The sequence below is a fragment of the Cherax quadricarinatus genome, unplaced genomic scaffold (genome assembly GCF_038502225.1).
Source record: "Cherax quadricarinatus isolate ZL_2023a unplaced genomic scaffold, ASM3850222v1 Contig49, whole genome shotgun sequence".
Classification (NCBI taxonomy): Eukaryota; Metazoa; Arthropoda; class Malacostraca; order Decapoda; family Parastacidae; genus Cherax; species Cherax quadricarinatus.
Window position 1 is genome coordinate 245,131 of NW_027195075.1, and position 14,398 is coordinate 259,528.

The window sequence follows — 14,398 nt, forward strand, 5'->3', positions numbered from 1 at the left end:
CATCTCCTCAACACTGTTTCTGTGGTTGCCAGATGACCCAAGCTGACATTCCAAGCTAGAAAGAGACAAAAGTTACACACTGCTTGAGAAATCACTCTCCATGATAAGTGTAAGGCACTTAAAAAAAATGGTGAGGATTTAAAAGCAAAACCTGGAAATCAAGGCATAATGAACTGAGTTTTAGAAATTGGTTAAAAGTGAAGCTTTTAACCAATATATCCATTAAAACAGGAGCAGAGGCTTTACTTACAGTTGTGTTGGGAGCTGTGAGTCAAGTGATTATCCATTTGGTCTGAGTCCCACATGTCACTTTCCGGGTGGAAAAAAGAGGAGGGATAGGGGGAGCTAGACACTGACCCTACCTTAACAAGCAGACTGGCAATCAAACTATTGTTACCATATACTCACTCGCTACTCCTATCTGTTGAACTTTTCCCTCACAGTGGCTCTGTTGACAGCGCACTTAGTTTACATACTGAGTATCGGTGGTTTGATCCCAGCATGGGTGGAAATTTTGGGCATGTTTTTTTACACTTCATGTTCCTGGTCACCTAGCAGTAAGTAGGTACCTGGGCGTTAGTCACCTTACCCCTGTTGTCATTGTTCACCTACCAGTAAGTACCTGGGTGTTTGGTTAACTATTCTGGATTGCATAGTGAGAGAAAAGAGTAAAGGACCACAATGGAAATAAGACATGGTCCTTGATGACGCAATGTCATTACTTGTTCTCAAGGGCTGTTAAAACCTGAATAAAATCTTATCTAACAGTTTAAGGGCTAATACCTCACTCAATCATTCACTCACTATATTATTTAAAATGGTCACAGGGTTTAATGGATACATTGAGAGTACAACAATGTGATTTGAATAATTTTAATGAGAGTATTAATATCAAAATTAAATATTCTTCTGTCAAAGGTATGCGAGCCGTCAAAACTGTATTGATGGTGATTGGACGGCTGCGGCTTACGTTTTCCGAGTGGTCTGAGACTGAAGTAGTCCTTCGAGCCTTAAGAGAGGTCAACCATCCTAAGCTGGTAGCCGAAGATTTCCGCAGGTTTGAGGACATATTGATCGATTTTTTCCTTGACCTGCCACCTACGCCCAGGCCGCCTAATGACTGTCTCACGAACTATATTGAGAAGGTAGGTTCATCACTCGTTCACACTCTGAGGGGCAATAGTTATCATAATATCATTAAAATAAAAAAAAATTTCGAGGGCGATTGCCTCACTGCTGTTGAAGGACACTTGATCCAAGGGATTAAAGCTACTACTTCACCCTCAAATTTGATAATCTATCAGATTTGAAAATCTATCACTTTTCCAGAAAACAAAGCAGCAGTACGACTTATATGAAATGCAGTTTTGCAAATACATATTGTAAATTCAAATTCATATTGGTACATTACTAGCTTGGTGCTTTGATTAAGTATTATGATTGTCATCAACATTATTTATAATAGTAATGATAATAATTATATATGAAAATGTTACCAATAATAATAATAATAATAATAATAATAATAAAAATATTATTATTATTATTATTATTATTATTATTATTATTATTATTATTATTATTATTATTATCTTAAAAATAATTATGCTCTGAGTCAAAGAACAAAGCTAGTTTACAAAAATGTAAATTTAATTTTACACGATGTCTTAAATTGCATTTCAACTGCCTCCCAGCACACATAAGGGGGATTACCAACAGACCCCTGGCAGTCTTCAAGCTGGCACTGGACAAGCACCTAAAGTCAGTTCCGGATCAGCCGGGCTGTGGCTCGTACGTTGGTTTGCGTGCAGCCAGCAGCAACAGCCTGGTTGATCAGGCTCTGATCCACCAGGAGGCCTGGTCACAGACCGGGCCGCGGGGGCGTTGACCCCCGGAACTCTCTCCAGGTAAACTCCAGGTCATAGAAGCTGTCCTGATATTGGAGGAGTTGTACTGCTGCTGGAGGAGTCGTTCTGCTGCTGGAGGAATTATACTGCTGCTGGAAGCGTCGTACAGTTCCTGGAAAATGATAGATAATAAAATTTAATGCAGTGGAGGGAGCTGTCAGCACTATAAACTAGAAATAGTGGTATGGGTTTTCGAGGGAAAGCAATGAAATATGGTACACTAGAATTAGGCAGGATGAATTATCCATGAAGTGATATTGTGAGTTTTAAGGATATCAGTTATAGGCAGAAAGATGTTGAATTACCAGTGAATATTGGAAAGCCAGTGGCACTAGGTGATAAGGACTGCAGTGGGGGTAGTGGAGGAGTAAGAATGAGCAGCATATATATATATATATATATATATATATATATATATATATATATATATATATATATATATATATATATATATATATATACGCGCTTGCCGGCGTGGAGGGAGGGAGCCAGTGTGTGGTGCTCCATACATTCTGTGTGTAAACCAGGAACCAACATGGTTTACGCGGGCCAGTTTCGGCAGACATCATCGTGAGTATCGACCGGAGATCACAGAGTTGTGACAAACCTCTACATTGGACCATTGCTTCTGTATCAGTGAAAGTGCAGTGTGCATGTTGGGATTTGGGAAGTAGCGGTGGTGAGGGGATCCTGGCAGTGGAGGTGTGGAGGAGATTTTGTTTACATCTGTGATCGGCCGGGGTCGTGGGTTGGGGAAGGAAGTGGCCGCCCACGACACGGTCATTGGATGGTGAACAGAACACCTCGGTTAATAGTGTGAGCATGGTGATTAGTGTGCCAAATGGCGAGGGGTTTTTTCTAAATGGAACAATAAGTGTATAACAATTAGCAAAAGTTAGTCAGTGATGTGCGTCTTGAGCGAACACACAGGGCCACTCCCTCCCCCCTCCCCCATCCCAGATCCCCTCCCCTCATCCCAGCCTAGGCCCACTGACTTCCTGACCAAGGGTGTTGCCGTTTAGTGCCCCACCAATTACAAGTTCCGCCGCTCGCTACTCCCCCACCCTCATCCCCCATGCATCCATGCTGCCCTTCACCCGTCACCCCACAGCTGGCGCCCTCCCACCCCCACGATATCAGCAATGTCACAAGTAGTCTTGGGTTCCCAGGAATCTTCACGACAGAGCCAAAGCTGTCGTTCACGAGGCATCTGCCGGGTGTGCCACAGAGAATGTGCACTCAATCCCACATCTGGCAACATCCGTGCACACAATAGATGTCTAGGCTCCAGGAGAGCTCCAAATGAGAACAACCAACAGCCTCCCCCAGCAGACAGGGCTGACAGCTACCGTGACTTCACCTCTACAGAGGACCTCAAATCTGCAATCAAATTAACATCCACCAGGACTCTGACACACATCCCCAAAGCAACTCGCCCTCAAGCTGCTAGCAAATTCACTGACCTTCTGAAGAAAGTCAACGATGCTCCTTCAAACAACAGATCCTGGCACAACTTGCTGCTTTTTGGCAATGCCTGTTTGGCTGTCCCACCAAGGAGGGACAAGTCACTAGCAACACATGTTATTAGGGCAATAAATGCATTCCCAAGGGATGACAACCTCGTCCGTCTCCCCCCTAGGGCGACAAACACCCGCCGGGCAAATGCCAACAACAGGACACCCGACACCTCAAAAATCAGAGCCCAAATTAGCAAAAAAATAGAAGAGGGTAATACTATTGGAGCTTTGAGACTTATAACCAGTGAGGATACCATCGCTCCCAAGGACGTCAGCACGGCGCAAGCTCTGAAGGACAAACATCCACACAGGGCTCCCAGTACCAACATTGACCTCCCTGACATTGCAGCAGGCGAAGAACATCTAACCTTACAGGATGCTGATGTGTATAAAGCTGCTATGTCATTTCCACAGGGTTCAGCAGGAGGTTTCACCGGTTTAAGGCCTCAACACTTAAAACAAATACTCAATCCAACACTTGGTGAGGTTTCAGAGAGGCTGCTATCTGAACTCACCAAATTTTCCAACCTGTGCCTGGCTGGCGGTGTCCCAGAGGCCATCAGACCCTTTTTCTTTGGTGCCTCATTGTGTGCCCTCCGGAAAAAGGATGGCGGAATCAGGCCCATTGCAGTGGGTAACACCCTTCGGTGCCTAGTCGCCAAGGCTGCAGTAAGAAGGGTGAGTCAAGAGGCTGCTGCAATGCTGAAACCAACTCAGCTCGGTTTCGGCGTTCAACAGGGCTGTGAAGCAGCTGCCCATGCAGCACGAGTATATATCAAAAACATGTCCTATGAAAAAGCCTTGGTCAAATTGGACTTTGCCAATGCTTTCAACTCAGTCAGAAGGGATGCTGCTCTCCAAGCAGTTTATAGAAACTTCCCTTCCCTTTATCCCTTCATAGAATCGTGTTATAGTGTGACTTCCAAACTATTGTTTGGGGACCATGAAATTGACTCGTGTGAGGGCGTGCAACAGGGGGACCCTCTCGCCCCCTTTCTATTTTGTTTGGTCATCAAGGAAGTCACGGAGGCACTCTCCAGCGAGCTCAATATCTGGTTCCTGGACGACGGTACCCTAGCTGGCACAACAGAATCTCTCCTGGAGGACATCAGTAAAATTAAAGACATGGGAGAAAGTCTGGGCCTTTCTTTAAACCCCACCAAATGTGAAATAGTTTCTACCAATCAACAGTTGATCCAGAATATTAGTACCATTTTACCAGGAGCACGAGCCATTGATCCAGCAAATAGCACTCTCCTCGGTGCTCCTCTTGGGTCCAATGCCATCGATCTGATCCTAGGAAAAAAAGTCTCAGACCTCCGGACGATGGAAAGCAGGATGAAAGACCTTGACACACACGATGCCTTCTACCTACTCACCAGGTGCCTGTCAACCCCAAAACTTACCTATTTTCTGAGATGCTCCCTAGCCTTCAGCAGTCCAAAACTCAAGGAATATGACTCTCTCCTGAAGGCCATGCTAGAGAGTGTATTGAATCTTTCCCTTGACGATGGACAGTGGTTGCAAGCCTCACTTCCGGTCAGGCTTGGAGGGCTAGGAGTACGCAGATCCTCCCAGATTGCTCTACCAGCTTTCCTATCCTCTTCCATTGCATCAAACGAGTTGATAAGACAAATTCTTCCTGACACCCTCAGTGACTCAGCAGGAATAGAAGACCCTAGCTATGTCAGTGCCATCGCCGAATGGGAGACTCTTGCTGCTCCAGCACCAAACCCTAGTGCAGCACTGGCTCACAAACAGTCAAGCTGGGATAGCCCAATTGCTGAAAAGGTGCTTGCCAACATGCTCAGGGCTGCAACATCAGATAGGGAGATTGCCCGTCTCCAGGCTGTGAGTGCACCTCACTCCGGGGACTTCCTCCAAACAGTTCCCATATCGGCAATGGGAACGCGACTCGACCCTAAGACCCTCCGTATTGCAGTGGCTCTGCGCCTTGCTGCCCCAATTCACACAGAATATATGTGTATTTGCGGCAAAGTGCAAGCAGACCAATACGGTCTACATGGTCTTAACTGTTCCAAAACCAAGGGCTGGCATGCAAGACACAATGAGGTCAATGACATCATTAAGAGAACCCTTGCTACAGCTGGATGCCCTGCCGAGAGGGAGCCACGATCACTTGCAGCAAACAATACAAACAACCCAGCAAACCGCCCCGACGGGATCACCATCTATACTTGGAAGAATGGCAAGCTCTTAGCATGGTACTATACCTGTGTGTCCACACTGGCTGACACCTATATCCATCACAGTGTGGGGCGACAGGGAGGAGCTGCTGACCACAGGGAAGAGTACAAGATCAGCAAGTACAGGGACATTAGCCAACAGTATCAATTTGTCCCAGTGGGATCAGAGACCTTGGGATCATGGGGAAAAAATGCCACACGTTTCCTTAAAGAATTGGGTTCCAGACTCATCGACACCACCAGGGACCCAAGAGCAGCCACTTTCATGTTCCAGTGCCTCAGCGCCGCCATCCAGAGGGGAAATGCTTGCTGCGTACTTGGCTCACGTCCAGCCTCGGAGGAGCTGGAGGAAATTCATCATCTTTGATACATTGTGCCATTGTATTCATGTTTATGTTTTTTTCTGTAAATGTATTTTGTTTATTAATAAATGTTCACATAGAATAAAAAATATATAGGGGGTGGTAGGAGAAGAAAATATTCAAACAGCTCCGGGGAGAACCTTGAGTTTTCTCTGAGATACGTTTATTGTCTTCTCTGAGGATGAGGGTCCCCATTCCAGCTATAGAGGTGGTACTTCCCTATATATATATATATATATATATATATATATATATATATATATATATATATATATATATATATATATATATATATATATATGTCGTGCCGAATATGTAAAACTGGTCAATTAGCAAGAACTCATTTAAAATTAAGACCTTTCTAAAATTTTCTCTTATACGTTTATACGATGTTGCAGGTGTATGGTGTAGGAGGTAGGTTACTGAAAGCAGTGAAGAGTTTTTACGAGGATAGTGAGGCTCAAGTTAGAGTATGTAGGAAAGAGGGAAATTATTTCCCAGTAAAAGTAGGCCTTAGACAAGGATGTGTGATGTCACCGTGGTTGTTTAATATATTTATAGATGGGGTTGTAAGAGAAGTAAATGCGAGGGTCTTGACAAGAGGCGTGGAGTTAAAAGATAAAGAATCACACATAAAGTGGGAGTTGTCACAGTTGCTCTTTGCTGATGACACTGTGCTCTTGGGAGATTCTGAAGAGAAGTTGCAGAGATTGGTGGATGAATTTGGTAGGGTGTGCAAAAGAAGAAAATTGAAAGTGAATACAGGAAAGAGTAAGGTTATGAGGATAACAAAAAGATTAGGTGATGAAAGATTGGATATCAGATTGGAGGGAGAGAGTATGGAGGAGGTGAATGTATTCAGATATTTGGGAGTGGACATGTCAGCGGATGGGTCTATGAAAGATGAGGTGAATCATAGAATTGATGAGGGGAAAAAGGTGAGTGGTGCACTTAGGAGTCTGTGGAGACAAAGAACTTTGTCCTTGGAGGCAAAGAGGGGAATGTATGAGAGTATAGTTTTACCAACACTCTTATATGGGTGTGAAGCATAAGTGATGAATGTTGCAGCGAGGAGAAGGCTGGAGGCAGTGGAGATGTCATGTCTGAGAGCAATGTGTGGTGTGAATATAATGCACAGAATTCGTAGTTTGGAAGTTAGGAGGAGGTGCGGGATTACTAAAACTGTTGTCCAGAGGGCTGAGGAAGTGTTGTTGAGGTGGTTCGGACAAGTGGAGAGAATGGAGCGAAACAGAATAACTTCAAGAGTGTATCAGTCTGTAGTGGAAGGAAGGCGGGGTAGGGGTCGGCCTAGGAAAGGTTGGAGAGAGGGGGTAAAGGAGGTTTTGTGTGCGAGGAGCTTGGACTTCCAGCAGGCATGCGTGAGCGTGTTTGATAGGAGTGAATGGAGACAAATGGTTTTTAATACTTGACGTGCTGTTGGAGTGTGAGCAAAGTAACATTTATGAAGGGGTTCAGGGAAACCGGCAGGCCAGACTTGAGTCCTGGAGATGGGAAGAACAGTGCCTGCACTATGAAGGAGGTGTGTTAATGTTGCAGTTTAAAAACTGTAGTGTAAAGCACCCTTCTGGCAAGACAGTGATGGAATGAATGTTGGTGAAAGTTTTTCTTTTTCGGGCCACCCTGCCTTGGTGGGAATCGGCCAGTGTGATAATAATAAAAAAAAAACGTTTAAAGATATATTTTTTTTCATTAAGGTTAATGTAAAAATTTTTAATTTTGCTCCAAAAGAATCTTAGAAAACTTACCTAACCTTATTATAACAAGAACAATTTATTTTAGCCTAAGCCAACTAAATATATTTTAGATTTGTTTACAGTAATTAAATATTAAACAAACACAGAGAAATATATTTTTTTCGTTAGGTTCAGAATGATTTTGGCGAAATTATTGCATACACAAATTTTCGCTTGTCCTATATGGCAAGATGAGCGCTGGTAATTAAGCCAAGATAGCAAGTTCTGCTTATTTGGCACGACATATATGTATATATATATATATGTCGTGCTGAATATGTAAAACTGGTCAATTAGCAAGAACTCATTTAAAATTAAGTCCTTTCTAAAATTTTCTCTTATACGTCTAAGTTATTATTATTATTATTAAAGATTAGCCGGTATTCTCCCGGCCCGGGCCTTTTCCAAGTGGTGGCCCGGCCTTGGCTCCCTCTTTAGGGAGTGTCTGAGACCTAAGTCTCCCATGGGAGGAGGCACAAGTACCTCCTCGTCTTTGGGACCAACTGTCCCCAGGCCTAGCCACAAGCTAGGCCTCTCTGGTCTGCCATCCCCGCCCCAAGGGAACAAATGGGAATGACAGTCTTATGAGCAAAAGCCTCGAGCTCAGGCACCTACCCTACCCTAGAAGGGTTAGGCATGGTGTCGATGTACGTCTAAGGTATATTTTTTTCATTAATGTTGATGAAAAAAAAAAATTATTTTGCACCAAAAGGAACTATGAAAACTTACCTAATCTTATTATAACAAGAACAATTTATTTTAACCTAACCCAACTAAATATATTTTAGATTTGTTTACAATAATTTATTACTAAACAAACACAGTGAAATAATTTTTTTTCGTTAGGTTCAGAATGATTTTGGCGAAATTATTGCATTCACAAATTTTCACTTGTCCTATATGGCAAGATGAGCATTGCTATTTAAGCCAAGATGGCAAGTTCTGCCTATTCGGCACGACATATATATATATATATATATATATATATATATATATATATATATATATATATATATATATATATATATATATATATATATATATATATATGCAATAAGATCACAGTAAACAGGTGATTTCAGAATATGCAAAACAACCACTCTGAAAGAATAAGAAATTCCAAGCGCTTTCGTGACTACTCACATTATCAAGGAACTATGATAATGTGAGTAGTCACGGAAGCGCTTGGAATTTCTTATTCTTTCAGAGTGGTTGTTTTGCATATATATATATATATATATATATATATATATATATATATATATATATATATATATATATATATATGGTGGGAATCGGCCAGTGTGATAATAATAATAATAATAAAAATATATATATATTTATATATATATATATATATATATATATACATGTATATATATATATATATATATATATATATATATATATATATATATATATATATATATATATATATATATATATATATATATATATATGTAAATATATATATATATATATATATATATATATATATATATATATATATTTATTTTTATTATTATCACACTGGCCGATTCCCACCAAGGCATGGTGGCCCGAAAAAGAAAAACTTTCACCATCATTCACTCCATCACTGTCTTGCCAGAAGGGTGCTTTACACTACAGTTTTTAAACTGCAACATTAACACCCCTCCTTCAGAGTGCAGGCACTGTACTTCCCATCTCCAGGACTCAAGTCCGGCCTGCCGGTTTCCCTGAACCCCTTCATAAATGTTACTTTGCTCACACTCCAACAGCACGTCAAGTATTAAAAACCATTTGTCTCCATTCACTCCTATCAAACACGCTCACGCATGCCTGCTGGAAGTCCAAGCCCCTCGCACACAAAACCTCCTTTACCCCCTCCCTCCAACCTTTCCTAGGCCGACCCTACCACGCCTTCCTTCCACTACAGAGTGATACACTCTTGAAGTTATTCTGTTTCGCTCCATTCTCTCCACATGTCCGAACCACCTCAACAACCCTTCCTCAGCCCTCTGGACAACAGTTTTGGTAATCCCGCACCTCCTCCTAACTTCCAAACTACGAATTCTCTGCATGATATTCACACCACACATTGCTCTCAGACATGACATCTCCACTGCCTCCAGCCTTCTCCTCGCTGCAACATTCATCACCCATGCTTCACACCCATATAAGAGCGTTGGTAAAACTATACTCTCATACATTCCCCTCTTTGCCTCCAAGGACAAAGTTCTTTGTCTCCAGAGACTCCTAAGTGCACCACTCACCCTTTTCCCCTCATCAATTCTATGATTCACCTCATCTTTCATAGACCCATCCGCTGACACTTCCACTCCCAAATATCTGAATACATTCACCTCCTCCATACTCTCTCCCTCCAATCTGATATCCAATCTTTCATCGCCTAATCTTTTTGTTATCCTCATAACCTTACTCTTTCCTGTATTCACTTTCAATTTTCTTCTTTTGCACACCCTACCAAATTCATCCACCAATCTCTGCAACTTCTCTTCAGAATCTCCCAAGAGCACAGTGTCATCAGCAAACAGCAATTGTGACAACTCCCACTTTATGTGTGATTCTTTATCTTTTAACTCCACGCCTCTTGCCAAGACCCTCGCATTTACTTCTCTTACAACCCCATCTATAAATATATTAAACAACCACGGTGACATCACACATCCTTGTCTAAGGCCTACTTTTACTGGGAAATAATTTCCCTTTTTCCTACATACTCTAACTTGAGCCTCACTATCCTCGTAAAAACTCTTCACTGCTTTCAGTAACCTACCTCCTACACCATACACCTGCAACATCTGCCACATTGCCCCCCTATCCACCCTGTCATACGCCTTTTCCAAATCCATAAATGCCACAAAGACCTCTTTAGCCTTATCCAAATACTGTTCACTTATATGTTTCACTGTAAACACCTGGTCCACACACCCCCTACCTTTCCTAAAGCCTCCTTGTTCATCTGCTATCCTATTCTCCGTCTTACTCTTAATTCTTTCAATAATAACTCTACCATACACTTTGCCAGGTATACTCAACAGACTTATCCCCCTATAATTTTTGCACTCTCTTTTATCCCCTTTGCCTTTATACAAAGGAACTATGCATGCTCTCTGCCAATCCCTAGGTACCTTACCCTCTTCCATACATTTATTAAATAATTGCACCAACCACTCCAAAACTATATCCCCACCTGCTTTTAACATTTCTATTTTTATCCCATCAATCCCGGCTGCCTTACCCCCTTTCATTTTACCTACTGCCTCACGAACTTCCCCCACACTCACAACTGGCTCTTCCTCACTTTACAAGATATTATTCCTCCTTGTCCTATACACGAAATCACAGCTTCCCTATCTTCATCAACATTTAACAATTCCTCAAAATATTCCCTCCATCTTCCCAATACCTCTAACTCTCCATTTAATAACTCTCGTCTCCTATTTTTAACTGACAAATCCATTTGTTCTCTAGGCTTTCTTAACTTGTTAATCTCACTCCAAAACTTTTTCTTATTTTCAACAAAATTTGTTGATAACATCTCACCCACTCTCTCATTTGCTCTCTTTTTACATTGCTTCACCACTCTCTTAACCTCTCTCTTTTTCTCCATATACTCTTCCCTCCTTGCATCACTTCTACTTGTAAAAACTTTTTCTCCCTTACTACTCTCTTGACATCGTCATTCCACCAATCGCTCCTCTTCCCTCCCGCACCCACTTTCCTGTAACCACAAACTTCTGCTGAACACTCTAACACTACACTTTTAAACCTACCCCATACCTCTTCGACCCCATTGCCTATGCTCTCATTAGCCCATCTATCCTCCAATAGCTGTTTATATCTTACCCTAACTGCCTCCTCTTTTAGTTTATAAACCTTCACCTCTCTCTTCCCTGATGCTTCTATTCTCCTTGTATCCCATCTACCTTTTACTCTCAGTGTAGCTACAACTAGAAAGTGATCTGATATATCTGTGGCCCCTCTATAAACATGTACATCCTGAAGTCTACTCAACAGTCTTTTATCTACCAATACGTAATCCAACAAACTACTGTCATTTCGCCCTACATCATATCTTGTATACTTATTTATCCTCTTTTTCTTAAAATATGTATTACCTATAACTAAACCCCTTTCTATACAAAGTTCAATCAAAGGGCTCCCATTATCATTTACACCTGGTACCCCAAACTTACCTACCAAACCCTCTCTAAAAGTTTCTCCTACTTTAGCATTCAGGTCCCCTACCACAATTACTCTCTCACTTGGTTCAAAGGCTCCTATGCATTCACTTAACATCTCCCAAAATCTCTGTCTCTCCTCTGCATTCCTCTCTTCTCCAGGTGCATACACGCTCATTATGACCCACTTCTCGCATCCAACCTTTACTTTAATCCACATAATTCTTGAATTTACATATATATATATATATATATATATATATATATATATATATATATATATATATATATATATATATATATATGTATATATATATATATATATATATATAATATATATATATATAATATATATATATATATATATATAATATATATATATATAATATATATATATATAATATATATATTCTTTCCTCTTCTTTCAACACACCGGCTTTATCCCACCGAGGCGGGGTGGCCCAAAAGAAAAATCCAAAGTTTCTCCTTTCAAATTTAGTAATATATACAGGAGAATGGGTTACTAGCCCCTTGCTCCCAGCATTTTAGTCGCCTCTTACAACACGCATGGCCTACGGAGGAAGAATTCTGTTCCACTTCCCCATGGAGATAAGAGGAAATAAACAAGAACAAGAACTAGAAAGAAAATAGAAGAAAACCCAGAGGGATATGTATATATACGCTTGGACATGTATGTGTAGTGTGACCTAAGTGTGAGTAGAAGTAGCAAGACGTACCTGAAATTTTGCATGTTCATTAGACAGAAAAAAGGACACCAGCAATCCTACCATCATGCAAAACAATTACAGGCTTTCGTTTTACACTCACTTGGCAGGACGGTAGTACCTCTCAGGGAGCTGCTGTCTACCAACCTACTACCTAGGATATATATATATATATATATATATATATATATATATATATATATATATATATATATATATATATATATGCAATAAGATCACAGTAAACAGGTGATTTCAGAATATGCAAAACAACCACTCTGAAAGAATAGAGAAATTCCAAGCGCTTTCGTGACTACTCACATTATCAAGGAACTATGAAAGTAAAGCATCCAAAGAAGCTATATAAGGGGTCTGGCCAGCACCTCACTATCAGATCCCACAACGGTTAAACACCTGATGTGCGCCGACCCAACTTGGATAGGTCCTTTGCACAACTCACCTTTTGAGAGCTTTACGAATTTGTAGTCCTGAGTTCATAGATGAGGAAATATCCAAAATTTATGAAATAGCTAATGATTTAAAATACCCAAGAAATGTAATTGATAAATCTTTTAAAGTTGCTAGAAATACTTTTTACAATCCAAAAAGGGACAACCAGCCTTATTCAACTAAAAAATGTTGGTTCACCCTTACCATGAAAACTTGGTTGATATGGCTTCTCTTCTTAAGACTTTTAATATTAAAGTTGTATTCAAAAATCTTGATACAGTAAAAAAACTTTTGATCAAGAATTCCCCCCAAAATGCTGATGGATGTGTCTATAAGATTCCTTGTAAAATTTGTGATAAAGTTTATTACGGTCAAACTGGTAAAAATCTCAAACTAAGATTAAAACAACGTAAATATAGCATTAGAACTGGACAAGATTCCAATGCTCTATTTATTCATGTAAGAGATTTTAACCATCCAATTGATTTTCAAAAAGTTGAGAAAGTAGTATCAATTAAGTCCGTGGTCGACAGGAATATAATTGAATCTTGTTTCATAAAAAGCACTTTTGACAATAATATGAATATTTCCTTTGGTTTATATAAATTAGATCCATTTATAATTAATAGAATTTGGGAAGAATTTAATAATACACTTGACAAATAAATTTTAAATTTTCTTGGGTAGAAAAGTTTGCGAGTGAGTTGTACAAAGGACCTATCCAAGTTGGGTCGGCGCGCGTCAGGTGTTTAACCGTTTTGGGATCTGATAGTGAGGTGCTGGCCAGACCCCTTATATAGCTTCCTTGGATGCTTTACTTTCATAGTCCCTTGATAATGTGAGTAGCCACGAAAGCGCTTGGAATTTCTCTATTCTTTCAGAGTGGTTGTTATGCATATGTATATATATATATATATATATATATATATATATATATATATATATATATATATATATATATATATATATATATATATATATATATATATATGTATATTATTTATTATTATCACTCTGGCCGATTCCCAACAAGGCAGGGAGGCCCGAAAAAAGAAAAACTTTCACCATCATTCACTCCATCACTGTCTTGCCAGAAGGGTGCTTTACACTACAGTTTTTAAACTGCAACATTAACACCCCTCCTTCAGAGTGCAGGCACTGTACTTCCCTTCTCCAGGAATCAAGTCTGGCCTGCCGGTTTCCCTGAACCCATTCATAAATGTTACTTTTCTCACACTCCAACAGCACGTCAAGTATTAAAAACCATTTGTCTCCATTCACTCCTATCA

The 14,398-nt window shown here is 40.4% G+C and overlaps 1 protein-coding gene across 1 annotated transcript in view; it reads left to right on the forward strand.

The window, feature by feature from the left end:
• Positions 1-14,398, forward strand: part of LOC128700457 (dynein axonemal heavy chain 12-like) — a gene marked incomplete at its 5' end in the record, with an annotated part of 447,977 nt that overhangs the window by 241,615 nt on the left and 191,964 nt on the right. Inside the window, one exon of the mRNA XM_070079936.1 lies at positions 919-1,145. Coding sequence (XP_069936037.1) covers positions 919-1,145 — 227 coding nt within the window. The remainder of the gene's footprint in view (positions 1-918; positions 1,146-14,398) is intronic.